This window comes from Ascidiella aspersa, chromosome 7 (genome assembly GCF_963924565.1).
Source record: "Ascidiella aspersa chromosome 7, kaAscAspe10.2, whole genome shotgun sequence".
NCBI lineage: Eukaryota > Metazoa > Chordata > Ascidiacea > Phlebobranchia > Ascidiidae > Ascidiella > Ascidiella aspersa.
The window spans coordinates 17,402,280-17,422,137 of record NC_139453.1 but is presented as its reverse complement, the minus strand read 5'-3'; the positions used below and the strand labels follow the sequence as shown (position 1 = coordinate 17,422,137).

General features: G+C 36.3%; 1 protein-coding gene across 1 annotated transcript in view; it reads left to right on the top strand.

Moving 5' to 3' along the window:
* Positions 1-18,056, top strand: part of LOC146138100 (extracellular matrix organizing protein FRAS1-like) — a 66,246-nt gene extending 48,190 nt beyond the window's left edge. Inside the window, exons 48-77 of the mRNA XM_083394283.1 lie at positions 367-530; positions 705-789; positions 1,320-1,412; positions 1,775-1,925; positions 2,027-2,193; positions 2,271-2,435; positions 2,496-2,616; positions 2,774-2,899; positions 4,425-4,568; positions 4,643-4,764; positions 4,876-4,974; positions 5,046-5,189; positions 5,315-5,462; positions 5,574-5,779; positions 5,874-6,030; positions 6,453-6,571; positions 8,259-8,363; positions 8,448-8,615; positions 9,058-9,231; positions 9,308-9,423; positions 9,490-9,709; positions 9,947-10,103; positions 10,217-10,431; positions 11,860-12,010; positions 12,187-12,332; positions 12,731-12,969; positions 13,120-13,286; positions 15,611-15,816; positions 15,945-16,121; positions 16,302-18,056. Of these exons, the coding sequence (XP_083250409.1) occupies positions 367-530; positions 705-789; positions 1,320-1,412; positions 1,775-1,925; positions 2,027-2,193; positions 2,271-2,435; positions 2,496-2,616; positions 2,774-2,899; positions 4,425-4,568; positions 4,643-4,764; positions 4,876-4,974; positions 5,046-5,189; positions 5,315-5,462; positions 5,574-5,779; positions 5,874-6,030; positions 6,453-6,571; positions 8,259-8,363; positions 8,448-8,615; positions 9,058-9,231; positions 9,308-9,423; positions 9,490-9,709; positions 9,947-10,103; positions 10,217-10,431; positions 11,860-12,010; positions 12,187-12,332; positions 12,731-12,969; positions 13,120-13,286; positions 15,611-15,816; positions 15,945-16,121; positions 16,302-16,919 (5,070 nt within the window). The 3' untranslated portion in view covers positions 16,920-18,056. The remainder of the gene's footprint in view (positions 1-366; positions 531-704; positions 790-1,319; positions 1,413-1,774; positions 1,926-2,026; positions 2,194-2,270; positions 2,436-2,495; positions 2,617-2,773; positions 2,900-4,424; positions 4,569-4,642; positions 4,765-4,875; positions 4,975-5,045; positions 5,190-5,314; positions 5,463-5,573; positions 5,780-5,873; positions 6,031-6,452; positions 6,572-8,258; positions 8,364-8,447; positions 8,616-9,057; positions 9,232-9,307; positions 9,424-9,489; positions 9,710-9,946; positions 10,104-10,216; positions 10,432-11,859; positions 12,011-12,186; positions 12,333-12,730; positions 12,970-13,119; positions 13,287-15,610; positions 15,817-15,944; positions 16,122-16,301) is intronic.
* Positions 18,057-19,858: the final 1,802 nt, after the last annotated feature.

The window sequence follows — 19,858 nt, the reverse complement described above, 5'->3', positions numbered from 1 at the left end:
CAAAACTTGTCAAAATTATTTTAAGTCAAAATCGTTCACAAAATGCACAAAAATCGTCAAACTTGTAAAAATTTGCCGGAAGAACAATTTTGCAATTGTCATTTGTAGGTTAAAAATATTCGACCTAGTTATAAGTAGCTTGTTAAAATGCACCTCTATTTGTACTCCGCTGTTGTGTAGTTCTGTAATTCTTTGCCTTAAGCCATTTGTGTTTGTCATGGTTTACTGATTCGTACTGCTGAGCGTGTTCTAAAACTTGGTTCGCGCTTGTTTCTAAGAATACAACAACGTTCTACTTTCCTGATCTGTTATTAGAAAAACCTGCTTTTACACAATGCAATGCCGTTTAAACAGTATTCATTGCAGAGTGAATCAGTGCGATTTAGTATCGTACGATCGCCTCAACATGGCACCATTGAACGATCGCTCAATGGACGCCAGTACGTAAGAGTGACGTCTTTCACAATGGAGGACCTTTACGAAAGTAAAATAAGTTACAACCACGATGGCACTAACTCGCTAAGCGACAGGTATCAACTTTTTTATTCCAGTTTTGTAAATAATAAATCCCCGTATGCCATGCTGCAACTATTGATTCTCTTAATTAACAGTTAAGCCACTGTTAAAATTTAAATTTAGAATTTGAGTCTTTTACTTAAAATGGGGTATGTTGTTTTTATTTTAATCTTGCTTTTTGATTTCAGATTTACCTTTACCTTAAGTGACGGAACTAACAATGAATTTATAGTTTCTGAAGAAAGTGACTTAGTGCGCACTACACGTCCTCAGGTATAGCTATATACTATTTACCATATGTTCGTTATCAATATTGTAAGTATAGTTTCTGGTTTATTTATTTTAAACAATATTACGAAACAGAAATTAACAACAATTTTATTTGAAACATATATATACATAGGTACTGTACACTGTACAAGTATGACCTAACCCTTCTTTATTCTGGTCAACGATAACGGTTAACATATTTCGCAACGTAGGGTCGCCTTCGGAAGGGCTATATGAGAGTTTTTTATGTACGTAAGTGTTTGGTTGGTTCATTAGCACGGCACTATCGAGCCCTTCGATATGAAATTATTGTAATATTAAGTTGAGCCAGATAATAGTGTTATTGTTGGTTCTTGGCCAGCTCTTTCTGAGCCTGCGTAGCTCAGTGACGGAATTCGAACCTTGCTAGTTTTTAGCCTGGCCTTGCATGCTTAAAAGTATACGTATGGATGAACTGATTCGTTTAGTCTCCTGAAGGCTCCCTGTTCAATTCTTTCTGATACTACGTTTCGTAAATTGTATTTTACCTTAAGACTTTCAAAATTGACGTTCTTCCTGTTGATGATGGAACTCCGCGGCTTATCACTAACCTCGGAATAGAAGATTTACAATATATTGATGGCAAGGTATAACAAACGCTAGCCTGTATTCAGATATTGACCTTTTTATAAAGTAAAATTTGCCAATTTAGTGATTAGGGCTGCAGAGTATAAAAGATCCGAGTCCGAAAAAATAAATTCCGTCCAGATTTGCCCTCTCCGTCGAGTCTCGTGCCGTGTCCAGCTCTTAGTTTACAGCCTATATTCCACCCACTATTTAATATTACATTTTTACGATTTACATTGTGCGGCCTTGTTGGTTCCGAAATTGGTACTGCGCACCTATACTACTGTGCATGCACAACTCCGGTAGTCTTACTCGAGTCCGACTCCACAGCCATAATTCTGAGTCCATATCTAAATAATAAATGTGTTCTTTTATTTTTTAGATGGTAGGCGATATAACAGATCGCGTTTTATTAACCGAAGACCCCGACACTTCCGATGACCTTATTAGCTATACGATTACTTCTAATCCTAGATGGGGTCGTGTCGAATCTAACCTCAACAGTGGGCAGGCGATTTTTACTTTCACTCAAGGTAACCGTTGGTTTATCTTAAAGGAGCATTTTTAAGCCTGAACCAAACATTGGATATTTCCGTCGTACATACTTCATACGAATTGCTATTGATAATTACAGCTGACGTGAACATGGGCTTGATTCGCTATGTTTTACTGGAGCTTCCGAAGGAAGCCACTCGCGACTCGTTTATGTTTAATGTACGTGATTCTCTTCCAAATGTCGTCACTGGCAATATTTTCAATATAAGGTGGAGTGTAATCTCCTTTGACAAGGAAGAGTACAGTGTAAGTTTGTCTGTTTTGAAGTATACATTTAAAGACTTCCACTCAACTAAATTTCGCATTTGTTATTTATTATGAAGGTTAATGAGGAAGACGGCAAAGTTGACATTGTTGTCCAACGTCGTGGAAATACCAACCACATTGCCTTCGTGTTGTGTCGAACAGATCATGGAACTGCGTCGTCATTCTCCGATTCACGTTCGTTAGATAGCAGTATAGTCGATTATGCACAACATGCTGCACAGGTTTGTTTTTTGTGTAATTATTTTTTTGCTTTATCACCACGTGCTTGCTTTTTGGTCTAGCTGCAATTTGAAGAACATGCTACTGAGAAGTTATGCAGCATCAAAATAAACAACGACGAGATTTATGAAGGACTCGAGAACTTTGCGGTTGAACTCACTCTTTCTACCGACTCACTGTTAGGTATTGGGCAGTTTAATAATCTGTTATAACGAGAACTCTAATCATTTAATTTTAAAATATAGTTCAGATGTGTTAAATATATTATTAACACCTATTTGCTAAAACTATTTTATACCTCTGGTGTTCACATATGACATGTTAAATTGTTCTCCATTAGGCAATATTACAAGAACCACAGTGTTTATTAACGATGATGCCGATATGCCTACCCTTCAGTTTGTGGATACACAATATACAACTGAAGAGGTAGATTCAACTCTATCCATCCCTATAAAGCGCACAGGTACATGTTTAAAACATGTCGTATACCTATCATTAGATTTTTAGCGATTTAACAGTTTTTTTACATTATTAGTAGGGCGATTATTTTTTTACCTAAAAAAATAAATAAAAAAATTTGACAAAATTCTAATCTATTAGAACACATTGATTTTAAACAACAGATTGTTGTATAAAGTACTGCATTACTATCTTGGCGTCGTCAACCACCCGTTTTTGATGTTTTACTAACGACAAGTCAGTTTTTTTTTCGGGTTTGTGAAAAACTCTTGAAAATGTTTATATGATAGTTTTGTCATATCAAAAAGACGGACAATTATTAAAAAAAAACAAAAAAAACAAGACGCTGGTTATTTTAGAAAAACGTAGATCTAGCATATCATCGAGCATATGGTAAAAGAATCCAATTATTTAACCCTCTGACAAAGATGTTACGCTATCCGTATCAATTAATTAAACATTTGTCCCAAGCCTGTGTCGCTCGCCCTTTGCAAACGCTTCCACACTGGTGGTATCTTTATAGCAATTAAAAGGTCACATTAATGCTCGTATTGAATCCATGCTGGACGTTTCTAGCCGTATCGATTGACCCACAAAATTGTTATGCTGTTTGTCTGTAACATTACTTTTTGGTTTCATCTTAATTGCCACATTCATTTTATTATCATTATTATCGGCTATAACATTAGTCTAGCAAATTTACAGGGCCAATCGGACATGTTTCAAAGTAATATAAAATAGTGATGAATAGCGTGATGAATTCTTACATTTTGTTTAATGTCTAGTATATTTCGCAATTTACCGCGCTTATTGCAGCGGTGATTATTACATAGCCGGGACGACGCCAGTAGTCGATCACCTCCAATCCTCCATTTAACCTGGCTGGATATATTTGTAAAAATATTTGAAATACATCTTTGTGAACATTCGATTTGTTTTACTTAACATGGTTTCAGAATCAATTTTCTTCCATAAGCTAGGCCTAAACCAGATTCATTCTATTATCCTTATACGCTTTTACTGCCATAATAAAGTTTAGAAAACCAATAAATCTATTGTTTTTAAAAGAAAACGCTTGCTTAGCCCTGCGCTAAAAAAGTTCACTATTTTTGTTTAGACAGTGTACAACTCAATATTTTCTTATCAGTCCAAATTTGGCGGCATAGTATTAATTTAACCTGGACGACGCCGGGTATTTGGAGGGTTAACATATCACCTAAGACCGATGTTGCGTGTCTTACATGGATCGACTAAATACTTGGCTATAGTGCGCTACATTTTATACTTTCGGTTTGTCTGGGATAAATTATTCTCTAATCGATTTTGTGAAAGCTGGACCGCTTGCTTTAGCTCGCAATAAACCGTTTTTTTCTTTTCTCGTTTTTTTTCTTGTTACGCGCGAGTACCCCGACAGACTAGCGAACAAATTGTAAACAAGCATAGATGGCTATGTAGACGGATGGTAGCCGGTAGACAAAAACAAAAAATATCAACTGTTTTTTGCCATTCGTGTTTGTGTTTTTGCACAGGTGATGTTGAAAAGCCAGTAACCGTAGTTTGCTACACGGCTTCGGTTTCTGCTCAAGGCTCTTCACAAGGTCGCATTCAGTCCGGATCTGATTATATTTCTCGAAGCAAACACTCAGGGGAAAGTCTTGTAACACTTGAACCAGGTTTGTACTGAGTAAAAGGTAGTTATAAGAACGTGTGTAGTTGCATTTTCTTTTTACGTGTGTCATCACTCCAGGTGTCACAACTGCCACTTGCGACGTTCTAATAATTGATGACAGTTTATATGAAGATTCAGAAGAATTTGCTATTCGAATTGTGGAACCTTCTCATGGTTCGAAGATTGGTGTATTTTCTGAGGTATGCTTTTTTTTCAAAATTACTATTGCTGCTGTTTAGTTTCAGAATAAATACCAAACTAAGAAACTTAAATAACGTTTTTTTCTAAAATATAGCAAATACTTTTTTTAGGCAACCGTCACCATTATAGGTCCCAACGACGATCCTGTCGTCTCAATTTCTCATAACCATTTTAACATCAACGAGAATTCCAGCTCAATTGCTATACCAGTAAGTTTTGAATCATTAAAACTTTAAATATATTTGTTTTGTTGCTTAACGTTAAGACGATTTTTATGTAGATTTACCGACGTGGCACAGACCTGTCACGCTCGACTGATGTATGGTGCTCGACCAAGCAGAACGCCCCTGCCTCGGCAATTGCAGGAAAAGACTTCATTCTGGCTTCGACAAAAATAACATTTCAACGCGATGAAGTAGAAAAGGTAATAAAATGATTAAAAAACTACTAGAAATTTCAGGATGTATGCGACCACTCGAATTGCCTTCGTTCTGGCAACTGCTTGAATTAATTTCTGTTGGTAAAATCGTGTATATCTTTTATTAACAGATTTGTTTGATCACTATTCTTGATGATTCACAAACACCCAAAGTTGAAGGAAATGAAACGTTTACAGTATTTCTTAACTCAATTCACCACGGTCGTTTGACAACACCTTATGAATCTCTTATCACCATCAGTGACAATCGTGATGATGGTAAAAACTGTGTTTGTTTTTTTACAGTCTGGGCATGTCCTCCTGTATATTACATACATTTAATAGACAACAAATCTTACACCATTTATTCAAATGTATTAATTATTTAAGTTCCCACTTTTGAATTCGTGGTTTCGAGTGTCACTGTGGAAGAGAGTTCTGATCAGGTCGCACTTGCCATTCGAAGGCGTGGCGACGCAACTGGAATGACATCGGTAATTTGCTCAACACTTCAGGGTACTGCCTCACTCGATGATGATTATGTCGAGCGATCAATGACTGAAACGTCTCGTGTCGTGTTTGCAGCAGGACAGACGGTAAGTTTCCGATCAAAACAGGTTAATTCAAGCAAGCAAGATACTTCTTATGTGCAATACACTTTATTTTTTTTTTTTATATGTATTATTTTAGTTGTCTTACTGCAACGTCAGCCTGGTTGACGATGATATCTTTGAGTCTCCCGAACATTTTACTGTCCTGTTGTCTCACGCCACTAGTGATCAATGGTTTGAGGCAAGAGTGGGAGAGAAAGATCGCGTTCGTGTTACTATCAACAATCAAGAGGACGGTACGTTGTTCGTTTTTCTTAAACTGTGTTAAATTTTGTTAAAAAAAAACAAAGAAAACTTTATATTCTTGGTTCAAAATACAGAGGTCCTGTGTCTGCTACTCCGTTTATTACTTTTATTTATATTTTTGTATGTTTAGTTTTGTATAAATTTTAGTTCCACTATATTTTTACATAAACTTTGTTAATCCCTTTCTAAGATAGTTAAATACTTTTCAAAAAGCAATATACCAGGCTTTACTTTTAAAAATTACTTTAATCAAGTCACACAGCATATAAAAAGTTGTCATTGCTTTTACCATCGTATTGAACGTAAATAAACAAACGTTTGCACTATTTTACTTAGTTTTTGCAGGAACTTTTTTACGAATCAGTGTTTTTAGTGATGTAGTATATTTATCCTTCTGCCGCTATTTTTTCAGCACCAACTGTCCAATTTGAGCGTGGCCAGTATTCCATTCGTGAGCCTGTTGCGGTGGGCAGTGAAAGATCGCTTACTGTGCGGGTTGTAAGAAGCGGGGACAGAAGTCAACTTAGTAAGGTACTCTAGCGATCAAAACATGGCACTTAAAAGCTAACCTTACATTTCAGCGAGGTTGGTGGCGCAACCAGCAATAACTTATCAGTAGGGCCATTTTTATTTTAACCTAAAAAAAAAATTTAACTTTTATTTTTATCAAATTTTACCTTTATTTTAACCTAACGAAATTGCTTGTTTGTAGAGGCTACAGTTCTTCCTTGAATTGATGCCAGTTACCCAAACATAATATTTTGTCGATTTCAGACCCAAACGTAATATTTTGTAGCAAAGTCAAGGTGTTTTATAGATTATAAAAAGTGCGTCGTGTTTTTTGGCGATAGATTTAGCTTGCTTAGGTATTTTTGTATTACAGAATGTCAGTAGGCTATTCCTAAAATCCAAACTGTTGATCTTCGTAAAGACCACGTTTATGAAGATGAAGTGTTTTATAAGAGTTATTTAAATACGTAACAATAAATAAAAAATGGACAATTTGCGATAAAAGTTACTGCTGATCCAAGTGGGCATTGTGACATTTTTCTTGCTTTCATGGGTTAAAATGGTTTAATTGTGTCGCAGTTCCTGATTTACAATGCTTCCACGACGATTTTTACAAAAATTACTCTCAAGAAACATAAAAACTTTGTCGAAAGCCATAATTTGACAAATTTTTACTTTATTAAAAAATTTTAACTTTATTGAAAATTTTAACTTTATTTTGACCTATAAACTTCTTAGAAACAGTCCCCTAGGTGCTGAAAATAACTTTATTCTTTGATTCGTGGACAGACGACGTCCTTAAAAAGTTTTAACTTTATTGACTTTCGCGGGCCCTACTTCAGCCCTTGGAAGAAATAGGCACAGATTCACGGTTTTAGACGACATTGATACATTAACAAATGTGCAACCGAAACCGATTATAGAAACCATCAAGGTGATAGCGCTAATACGTCGTTGTAGGACCCATTAAACCAATATATGTATGGCTGCATAGAAACTCCATTAATTCGTGCAAAGTATACAACAAACAAACAGTAATTTTATTTTGTTAAAGTTCTGTCTTCGGTATGTTTTACTTGGATAGAATACCCATTTATGGCCATTATGCAATGACATGATGGGTTCGCGCAAAGCTCGAATCAAATGCCAATAACAAAAAAGTTGACAAACATGCATTTTGGAAAGAGTTGATATAGGTAAATCGAAAAGGTGCAATAAAATTTTTCCGAAGCCGAATTTAGTGTGTCGTTTTACTAGTTTAAATTAGTCAAATTTGTGATTTGAACAGGGCTGTTGTACTCTCGATATAGTTTATTAATAATAATTCAAAGGCGTGTAACTTTTGCGCGATTTATTTATATTTTGTAAATTTTATATGCGTAAATTAGGTAGATATCGTTTTAAAAAGAGTCATAATACGCATGAAACTTTTCAAAAAAACGATTCTGTCAAATAGGGCGATCGGCTTATTGAAAAAAGAGTAGTAAATGTATGGATATCAGTAACGAATTTAAAACCTGTTACTATTGCGGAATTTATAAACAAAATTTGCAACAAAGACATTGACTTGCCCAGTTAATGAGATACAGATACTGTAATATGTCAACAAACCAGTCTACCTTAACTCCCTACCTCAATAGATGGGCCTTTAAGGAGGGTGTACAACAATGTTGTGTTCCTCCGTAATATTTTTGTTTTGTAAACATAGGTTCGTTGTAGTACGAGAGATGGCTCGGCCAAATCGGGTTCAGACTATGAACCCAAAAGCAGAATGCTTCGTTTTGAACCTGAACAAACCGCTGTTAGTTTTAAGGTTAGTAAGATGCTTATCAAAAGCAATAAATGTTTATCGCGTGTTTTTATGAACTTAGTACGATTTTTTATTTTGTGAATATAGGTAAATATATTGTTTAACGAGGATACGGAATGGCATGAGTCGTTTTTAATCGTGCTTGGTCCCGAGGATCCTGTAAACGCACTTTTAGGTAAAATATCTCAAACCACTTTGACAATACTGGACAAAGATGCTGCAGGAAGTCTTGTTCTTCCATCCACACCCGTTGTTGTAAGTACATGTTTTAAACGCAATTGGTGACCCTGTTGCATTTTTTGTAAAACCAGTGTCGTTTGACTGTCTGTTAAAGATATTTTATAGTTATCTAATAATTAAAAACAAATAAGATGCAGTTTATGAACAAGCGTTTCGGTTTAATATTCAACCACCATAAGTGCAATGGCGCTGTAGGAGTCGCTGGATTTAGGTATTTTCGTTTGTCCAACCTAAGTTGTTGAAAGTTATATATATTACTAGCTAATTAGTATGCCCAGGCCTATACAGATTCTTCTCAAAAAAATGACATTGACCTTTAAATAGTGATATTTAAAGCAATTCTATCTACCTGCGCTTATATGTGGATTGGTAAATAATGTCAACCATACCTTTTTTGGAGTTTAATCTCCATTCTGTTTTTTCAGCCAGTTAAATTTAAAACTCATGCGTGTTTTAGGTTTCACTATTAGACTACGATAATGTTGAACTTGGAATTAAAAATGACCCCAACCCCGGCTATCCTCTTATCTGTGTTACTCCTTGTGATTCTAAATATCCAAACTACATTGACACCGAAAGCTTGTGCGAAGAGGCCGCCATTAATACTACTGCGATAAAGTTTCGCTGGGAGGTAACATTTTGTACCAAAAATTAATTACGAATTCATATTTTTAAATGATCGTCGTACTATATTCTGTTTCTTTAAGGTTGCCATGCCGACAGAGCAAGTTGCAGGAACACCTCCATTTGAAACTATTACTGATAACACACCATACACCAGTGTAAATACTAAAGTGTTAGACAGCATATATTTTGGAAGAAGGTAAAGTTTAATATAACTACATATAAATAGCAAAATGACAGTTAGTAATATGTTGCAAAATCTTAGGTTTCATGTGCGCTGTGTCGCACAAGCTGTGGATAGTATAACCAACATGGCTGGTACACCTCTTCGAAGTAAAGTCGTTACTATAGGAACAGATAGCGGGATGTGCCACAGCCCAATCGTATCGGGCTCTCCTCAAAGTTTTCACGCCCAAAGCTTTATTGCCAAACTCGGCTACATACCTTCTACGGCTAAAAAATATCCTGACACTTTACATGTTTCAGTAAGTATGTCCCGTAATTATTTTTGTTAGACACTCCCCGGGGCCTTCCACTCTTTAATCCTTCCCCGACCCACCTTTACCTTCCCCAAAATTCTCTTTTACCTACCTTTTTACAATCCTACCATCTAATCTTGCTTCGCCCAAAGTCACCTTCACTCGGAAATATTTCATTCTATAAATTTATAAATGCCAACTACCAATAACGTAATCCGCTTAAATAAAATGAGAAATTTTTAGATTCAAATCCCACACCAAGATGGCCGCCTTCCTCTTATATCCACTATGCCGTTCAGTAATCTTCAATTACTATTAGCACGATCAATTGATCAACGGCAACATGTTTGCTCCAACCTCGCTTATCGTGACGATTTTCTCAACAGTAACGACGTCAAAAGTAAAGCTTTTTTACAATCTCATATAAGTAATTTGTAGTAAGTGTTCTTTGTTAACTGCAGAAAAAGAAATTACTATAATGAAGTTTGACCATCACACCTTTTTGTTTGTTAGATCTTGGATTTGTAGAGAAGACCGATTATTCCAAGTTGACATTCGGTCCGGGGTTTGACAAACCGTATCAGTTTGACCCAACTGTTCGTGAGCCAAGAACGATTGATTTGTATAAATATCTTAATCTGAAGACCTGTATCTGGCAGTTCGACTCTTACTACAAAATGAGTGAACTGATTGATTTTTGTAATGGCAAGAAGGATATTGACTTTCAGGTGGAATTCACTGGTGTTAAAAATATTGCTTGCATGAGCACGATAATTTCGATTTATATTAAAACACTCATATGCGCTTATATATTAATGAGTTTTTCCTAGTCTCTTACGTTTAATGCCGGATAGCAATATTATGCTGTTCTTATTTTACACATCCATTAAAGATTATTTTTGCTTATACTACAATTTGCAAAACATCTTGTTCATAATGAAAACTCTTGATTGCCTTGAAAAGTTGCCTACGGCGGCCCGCCGCCCTCGAAGCCCTATAAAGTGGCCTACACATAAATAAAAGTTAAACATAGCCTAAAACTGTTTGTTTTTAATCTAAACCATCATTAGGTCGGACCATTGTGATTTACGAAAGTTAGGAGGACAAAAAAATAATATACGATTATAACACTGCTGTATGTCCTTATAGCACAGTGGTTCTCAATATTTTTTGAGCGCGACCTAAATGTGAGTTTTATAAACACCTCACGACCAAAGCCTCAAACATCAAAAAATGAATTTTTTCTCATATGCATGAAATAGAAAAAGACACAGACAACCAGATGTAGTACATTGGAGCGTGTTGAGGTCTGTAGTTAGGGGTAAGAGGGCGCTGGCTCTGTATACGAGAGCCGACGATATTGCAGTTAAATGCTAAAACACAGTTCTATGAAACAATGGTTATTACAAACAAATGATTGATTCTAACTTTTAACAATACTACCTGCAACTAATGACCTAGTTAAAAGGAACAAACCTATATAGCTAGCATACAAAGAAACGAACCGATAGCTCGAACTGAAACGGTTGAGTTTCTGCTCAGGACTTCAAATTGCGAATAAATATTGCACAATATTCTCAATTCTAATCCCAGGTTTATCAGTGATTATTCTGAGGTATATGTGTGTAATACGAGCTAGCAGAATAATCTTCTAAAAAAATTAAACAAACTAATTAAGTTACTGTGAGGCTACCGCTTACACTTAGCAGCTACTGTAGCTGGGCTGGCTACCAGCAAAACGTTCACAAAACCACTTATGATGTAATAATTCAGTAATGATTGAACTGAAAAATACTTTAAAAATGAAACGAAAAAGTTAGTTTGCGCAGGATTGAATCACCACAGAGCGACCGATTTTTTGACCCTGCGCGACCCATGTTTGGGTCGCGACCCTTACTTTGAGAACCACTGTTATAGCACTTATGAAGAGATTTATAACAAAATTAAAAAAAAAACTCCTAACTTCGACTATAACGGTACGATCTCTCTGTGAGGTACCCAAACTCAGTGTTGGAAGTAAGCTTGCTTCAACATAATTTACATGTCGCCTTTTTTCGCTTAATTTACTTTAAAGGGTCGGATCATAAATTTCGTTGCCAATTTATACTTAAGCAAACCTGTATGTTTTTATAACATTGTAATCACTTGTCCCACAGCTTCGAGACGAAGCCTCTTCGCAAATCACTGTAACCGTCCCACTCTATGTTTCCTACGTGTATGTTACTGCTCCACGAGGCTGGGGTTCCCTCGACCACCACACTGATATGGAGTTTTCATTCACATATCGCAACATACACTGGCGACCAGGTGATTAAAGTCTTTGTCGCAAACTTAACATCAAAAAACTTATTCGGTTGGGTAGATATTTTATTTCAGGATGAATTGCCACATATTAACCTTAACTTTTCATTCAAGTTTTATATGTTTTTGATGTACTTTTGCCTTGTGTTTTTGTTGCCTAACTTTTTTTTATTTGTTTGTAGGTGTTATCACTGATGAAACTCCATCTGGTTCCATACGGGTGACCCTTATAAAAACTGACAACGATGGAAGGTTATTATTTGAATTCGAAACTCAGGCTAAGTTTCGCGGTTTATTCGTCGTTTCTCATCGAACTCTTCCCGACCAGGTAAGTTAATTAAAACCATTAAAAAGTAAATAGTTATTACCTAAAAGTACTCCTATACGTTTCAGCGCACTAAATTAACTGTTATGCTTTTTTGGTGATAAATCAAACTTTTTGCTACGTTTCTTAACCCTTATACGTATTGAAAGAATATTTAGGATGTCACGTTTTGACGAAAACGTTTGACGTCATCTCTGAAAAAAAATTCATGAAAACTCCAAAAGAAAAACCAGCATCTTTGCCTGTTCCTCAACATGTGGATTTTCGCAGATTACGTTGCCCCCGAAAGTGCCTTGATTTAATAACTTTACTTAAACTGAGCAGTGAGCAGACAAACCATTAACCTACCGGAACACAACAAATGTCATCACTTTGGTTCCACTTTTATTGTTAATTTCTAGACATCACGAATCATTGCACCCAACAGCATGAATATTGGATTTAAACTCGTCAATCGTTTTTCGGAAAGCTCGTTCGACTCTCCGCGTCAAAAGTGGAGAGCTGTCAGTAACTACAGCAGGAAGGACTACACCGGTAACTATGTGGTTGAATTGTTACCTTGCACAGTTTCCCCGACGCAAAATTGGCAACTTGCATCCAAAGGAAACGAAATCAAATGCACAGCGTACCCACCAAAAAGGTAATATTATTTTCTATTGATGCAATAAATATAATTTTGTATCTTCCTAATATTGCAGTAAACTTTATGTGGACATATATTTGATGCCTACGAACTCTGGTAAACAGTATGCACAGACAAGCTACTTTAACCGCCTTTAACATTTCGCAGATTTCCGATTCATATCGAGTTTCAACAACCGATTCGTCCTGTGCCTGTAGTTTACACCCTGGAAACAAAATTTGAACTTTTCAATAATGACAAAGTTTTCATGATGGATCCGCAAGAGTATGGCCGTGAAAGTATTGATCTTGACTATAATGGAGCATACACTAAAGGTTAGAATTGAATAAATGGCCATCAGAGCATTTAAATGGCCATCAGAGCAAAACAGACAAATTGCAACAGAATGTTTTTTGTTGTTTAATCGCGGCAACCGTGACAAGACCTTCCCGAAATAGACCCTAAAAAATTGTGTTAACACCCCTAATGTTGTTATCCGTATTAGTTATGGGCTACGAAATTCAAGTCAGTCCTGACATAAAATAACACCAGCGAAAGTCTAAAAAGCCTTTTTTTTAAACGGGGTTGGAAGACACGTGGGGTGTGAAGTTAGAAATCCACCCCTGTTTAGCGTTTTGAGGTATAATTCACTCAACCAAGTAACTAAAATAGGATGTATTATACACTATACAGCTATTAACTAATAATATGTGGTTGTAAACATTCCACACTATGGTATTCCACCTTTACGATTTGCAGTTCGCTGTCTTCTCGGTTCCGAACTTGATACCGGAAAACACATGTCGCGCTCCAGCCAAATAAACCGTTTCTGTCTATTACCGAGTCACAATATTGGTATCAAATAATTTGGAATCGAATCGGATCGCGATACTTTTTGTCCAAAATATTGGATATCAGTATCGGAATAAATCGTCAATTATCGGACATCGCTAGTCACAAATAGACTATCTAATAAGTCGTAATTAGACCTACATATAAATAAGGGAACGTACAATAAAACCAAAAAAGCAACAATACTTAAAGCAGAAAAATCTATGAAACCATAGTATTAAGACCCAGGACATAATAAAGCCAAAAACGCAGTAGTATCCAGAACAGAATAAGATCGAAAACGTCTGAAAAAGACCTAAATCTGTCAATACGTCCTAAATTTATCGATATAGGCCTAAATGGCTAAAACAACGCCTGAAACTGGAAGGAGAGGGTTTCGATCGATCGGTCGGTACGCCGCTGGTAACAAAACTTCCGTTTTGATGTTCATTGTATCCGGCCTCTGGTATCAATTTTGATGGGGCACTGTTGTTGCAAGAGAGAGCGACCGAAAACGTCTGTTTCGGGAATGTTGGCATATACACCAGAGGCCGGACACGATGAACATCAAAACGGACGCTTTGTTTACCGACAGGTGCTAAAAGATAACCACTGAATTGTGCGTTTTCTTATCGCTTTATATTTTGAACGTTGTTTTATCGCTGTGAATTTTGAACGCGTCTCGCACATTTTTATCTCCTTTTTTCTTTGTGTGATTTTACTTTGCGCCTTGTTTGGCTTTGTGTGTTAGTCCCTGACGAAGGCTTGCCGGATAGTAAGCCGAAACGTTGGTTAAAGAAATATATGCCAGAGGAACCTATTTTAAATATACTATGCCTGGTAGCAACAGCATATTTATATATACTTAATTTCTTTAAGATCTCAGTTTAACTAAGATAGACAATCGCTAACTCTAAAATAGACCAAAATGTTTCGTGTGGTCCAGGTATAACTCTTAGATAATTTCTGACTGGTTGCCTTTTTTTCTGACTGGTTGATTTGACACTCAAATTCTAGGGCAAACAAACGCATGTTTCTCCTCAAATGTAGACTAATTAGGTCCCTTTGTAAATGTAAAAGGTCCTATGATTTAACAGTTAATATAATAAAATGTTGAAAACTGCATGTTCCAAAAAATATTAACTAAAATTGACTACGACCCGCCGGTCTTTTTTGAGTTTAGGTCAGGCCCGCCACTAGGAAAAAGTGGCCGACCCCTGCTTTAGATGCAATATTTATCGCAAAATTAAAAAAAATTAATACCCGTAAAAATTCAGCATTACCCAACATTCCAATTGTCAAACCATAACTGCAGTGTATAGGCTATATGTGTTTCAAAAAAACATTTTACAGCAAAATCGAAATATATGTTTTCTAATAAAAGCTAATTAAATTAAATTATGGTCCGCTTAAATTATTTTGCAAAGTATGCTGAAAACATTTAGTACAATTAAATACACAACAGTTTCACTGTAACTTGAAACGCACACGCCTTGTTGTTTTTTTACAACTTATTTGAACTCGACTATAAGTCATATCATATGGAAAATGCAAGAAACTGACATGACATGAAATTTTGGTTCGTTCTACGCAATTGATTAACAAATTAGAGGATCTTAAATCATGGGTTACATGGCCTGGTAAATTGACATGGATGGCCATTATAATAATCCAAAATGCGGCTTTTTCAAGGCCGGATGAGCTGAAACTTTTTTACGTTTATGACCACAAATGTCACTTCTTAATATAAACGACTACTTAAATTAAAAAAAAAAAAAAACTGGTCGGACTTTCCATTTCCTAAACTTGCTTTTTCAATATTCTTTAGGCCAAACGATTTTTGGTCGTGTCTTGTGGACTCCTGACCAGGATCTGAACAGCGCATATCGTCTTCAACTGGAGAAAGTTTATTTATGCGCTGGCCATAATGGTTATATTCCCTACTTTGATCCAAATGGTGATATTTACGGAAAAGGTCGTAAATATGGCTGCATTGAACCAAACAAGAACCTTCAACATCGCTTTCTTCTCTTGGTATGATTCTTTTGAATCGATACTCTGGCCGATGTTATCATCAATTCAATTTAGTTGTGTTTAATATTTCGTTTTATTCCATAACATATTGATATTGCATGATATGGCATTTATGTTTTATGCTGTAGGATCGTTCAAACCCAAGCGGCGAAGATAGGTCTTTCCGCAACGTTCCATTCGATGCTTTCTTTGCTTCAGATCACAGCAAGTTCGCTGACATGCGGCGCATGCCAGGCGTTGATGGATTCCTCATTAAAGTTGACGCCTTATACAAGGTTGAATCTGGACACCAATGGTTTATACAGGTAAATAATTATTACTACAGCTATGACTATGATTCTCAACAAGTTGAAGTTACTTGGCCTTTCTATATTCAAGTTGTTTTTATATAAAATACTGCATTGTCCATCATCAATTCAACATATTTCCCAGTTTAAACATTTTAAACGTTACCTCGACAATTGTTTTTTATGTATGTTTTGCAGGTGGTTTACGTAATCAGTCCCGATAATGAATTTTCTCGTGTTCGTCGCTCAGCAATGTTGACCGTACGTGATGTTACGAGGCGACACCGGCGTAGTAACTATGCAGGTTTGTCCGATGGCGATGATCATCAAAACGGTACAAATATGAGGGGAATAACCATTGAAGAAAGTCAGCTGGATATGCCCTCAAATGTGTGGACCATTGTACTTGGCAGCGGCGCCGGTGTTGTCCTGCTCTTGGTAGTGGTTGTTGTTTTTTATGTCTGCTGGTGGTCAAAGAGTCGCAAACAAGAAGGTTATAAGCAACCGAATATTTCACTGAAAGAAAAACAATTGGTTGAACTGAATGACGAACAGCAACACAAGCTTGTTGCAAAAATTTCCTTGCCAAACAAATCCAGCAACCTCGCTAATAAGAATTTTCTTGCTGGACGATCTCAAAACACAAATATAAACCTGAAAACGTGCGATGTACCATTAGTTGTTTCAGTGTCGATTCCCCAGCGAAATAACAATCTAGCTTCGGCAACGCCTCTACTGCAGCAGGGACGTCGGAAGGTTGACAATCAAATTCACAACAACCTTAAGGATGAGTCAGACTCCGGTACTGAGGTTTAATACATATAGCTATCGAAGTTTGTTTACCGTCGTATTTTTCACAGAAGAAAATAAACTGCTTAGTATGTTGGTTACTTACTTTTCGACAAGCTTCAAAAGTTTTGAAGCAAATATATGCCATATGATTTAACCGTTATTTCAATATATTACACGTCACTTGATTAGAATATGCCTTCACATGCGTTACTTAGTTGTTCGTCTTGCCTTACCATATAATGATGTCACTCAACATTTTAAAGTGGTAATGTTTCGGGGATCTTGTTGTAAAATGAGTAAGTCGGACTTTTACTGTGCTGACGCTACATTGCATCTACCTCCGATGCCCCCTTAATCATGTTATTTAAATTTTGGATACATGTAGTTTTTATTTAAATTTGTGGGGAGTATAGACCAAGGGTCACCAAACTACAGGCCGCGGGCCAAATCCGGTCCGTAAGTTTGATTCATCCGGCCAGTTTTTTGGTTCATTTTATATCCGACCCGCGACCTTCGATATTTACAGTTATCCGGTCCGCGATCGACATACCTTACAGTTATTCGGCCTTTAATAAAAAAAAGTTTGGTGACCCCTGATATAGAGCAACGTTGTCCGGTAATTTCCGATAGAAACAGGTCTTGGTAACTAGGGTGTTATCCGTGGTGTTCTGCTATCATTTTATTAAACGAAACCTTTCTACATGGAAATATGTTTTGTAAGGTTAAAATGAAAGTGATTGCTCAATATCTTAGTTTACTAGACCATCGCGTGTCTTAATAGTTATACCAATGTATTTAGATGTACGTAAAATATCGGGTATTAGAATAAAGCACGCCGGACATTCCCACGGGGGGACACTTCATAGTTAACTTCAGCATTATATTGTGCTGCTTAACAACTTTTAATGAAATTATTATTTTAAAATTAGGTCCGTTATGATTTTGTTTATATATCCACTTAACAGCATATCTTTGAGGTGCTATTTTCTGTTGTTATTTTTTTCTCCACCCACGATGAAATACTATTTTAACGGTTTAGCTTATGAACTTGTTAATTTTTGCTACCCATATGTTGTATATTTATTATACGCCACTTTACCTGCTAATTTCCTTTATGTGTGCTCCATGCATTTGGTTTAATAAAGAAGTGTGTCTTTTTTATTTCTGGTTTTATAAATTTGTTGACAAGAAAGGTTTACTGTAAAGATTTGGCTAAACGCTAACATACGGTATTTTAGACCAGTCATTTTCAAATGTTTTATGTTCCCTATCAATTTTATAAAATTCTGTATTCTATTGAAGTGGTTCTTACCGGGTCGCCAACAATTCTAACGGGGGCGCGAGCTCTACTCCAATATATTACTTTTTGTCAAAAAAAAAAGATTTTATTGTTTCCATTAAAAATTTTTTTTATTGTTTTCCATTTTTCTGCATAAATGCTGTCGTATATTTTACATCCCAGTTACCCATGTGTAAATAAGTACTTGAAGAAAAACCGTTCATGATTGTGCGATTTGCGAACTTTTGGGCTACTATGATTTAGTAGTTTCTCGATTTGTGAACAGTATTTGCTACTTTTTTATTTCCGATTTGGGCTGTGTTTAGTCAGAACAATATGCTATAGGAGTATAGGTTGACAAAGATTTTAGTTGTGCACTGGGGCTGGGCACCATGCCCCCCCCACCACAAACTGTGTTTTTGCCAACTTTAACATCAGCGCTCCGAATATTTTTTGATATCACAATTAGTTAGCGCCGGGGAACTTAGATTTTTTGCGCGACCAGTGTTTTTCATCGCGCCTTTTAAAACACGATTAAATGTTCAATTTTTGCACTCCGGGCGACATATTTACGTGGTTTCTATCCAGCCTTACAACTGTGAAGTTAATGCCCTCACAACATGTTTGTCAAAATCAGCTTGATTAAAATTAGTATTTTTATATATATATTATATACATATATATGCGAGCAATTTGTTGTATGCCCAATGCGTCAGGTCGCATATGTTAAAGTTTACACAATGCAAACCAAACACACACCATTTTTTTCGCGTTTATAGCGATTAAGAGTCAACTTTTGTATTTTCATCTTGTCCTAATGATATGGAATCGAAAAAAGATGTTAGAGGTTCGCACAAAGCAAAACAACGCTTTAATGTCGCTTACCTTTTAGAATGGGTCGAAAATACAGTGTTGGGCCATATGGACACCTGTCTATGAATTTAGGCCTCGGTTTCGGATAACGCAGTCTTTGTCAACCTTTTTTTGAATGGTTCACACTTTTAACATTTACCCAAAACTTATACACCCAAATCCGCGCAATACAACGAATCTGCAGTAATCCTAATCGGAATAAGGATGAGCAAACTGCCAGTTATAAAAAATGCGTACCGGTACCCAGGGGGCCCGCACAAAATTTTAACGTATTTGCTTAAATATCACGCAATGCGAACAATGCCTGTTACAACTTAAGGTTTTACGTTCATGAGTGTTTCCCTATCGATATATGTCACGAGGTTTTCGTTACCTAAAATATGTTTGACGTGCTTAGCCGTTGGGTATTTAGTCGTTCCAAGGAAAAAAATAAGGTTTAGGTTTGATAGTGATTTCCGATCGATACTCACATCCAGTGTTCCCTCTAAGGTGCGCAATTGCGCAGTAAAATTTGCCTTTGCGCACTTAAATCATTCTCATACTAAAACCAAAAATCTTCACTTTTTTAAGTTTGAGCATTTCGCATTTGGCTATCTTTTTATTGATGTTTGTAAAAGCAAGTAAATAACTCAAATTCGCATTGACGATTGTGACGTAATAAATTACTTTGTCTAATCGGTTTTCAACATCCATGCTGTGTATGTTTTTTATCTCACGTAGAATTAAATGTCTTCTCAGGAAAATCAAGAAAAAAATAGTTTAGAAAGTAGATGAACATAGCAGTGCAGTGTTTGACAATAATTCGGGATCT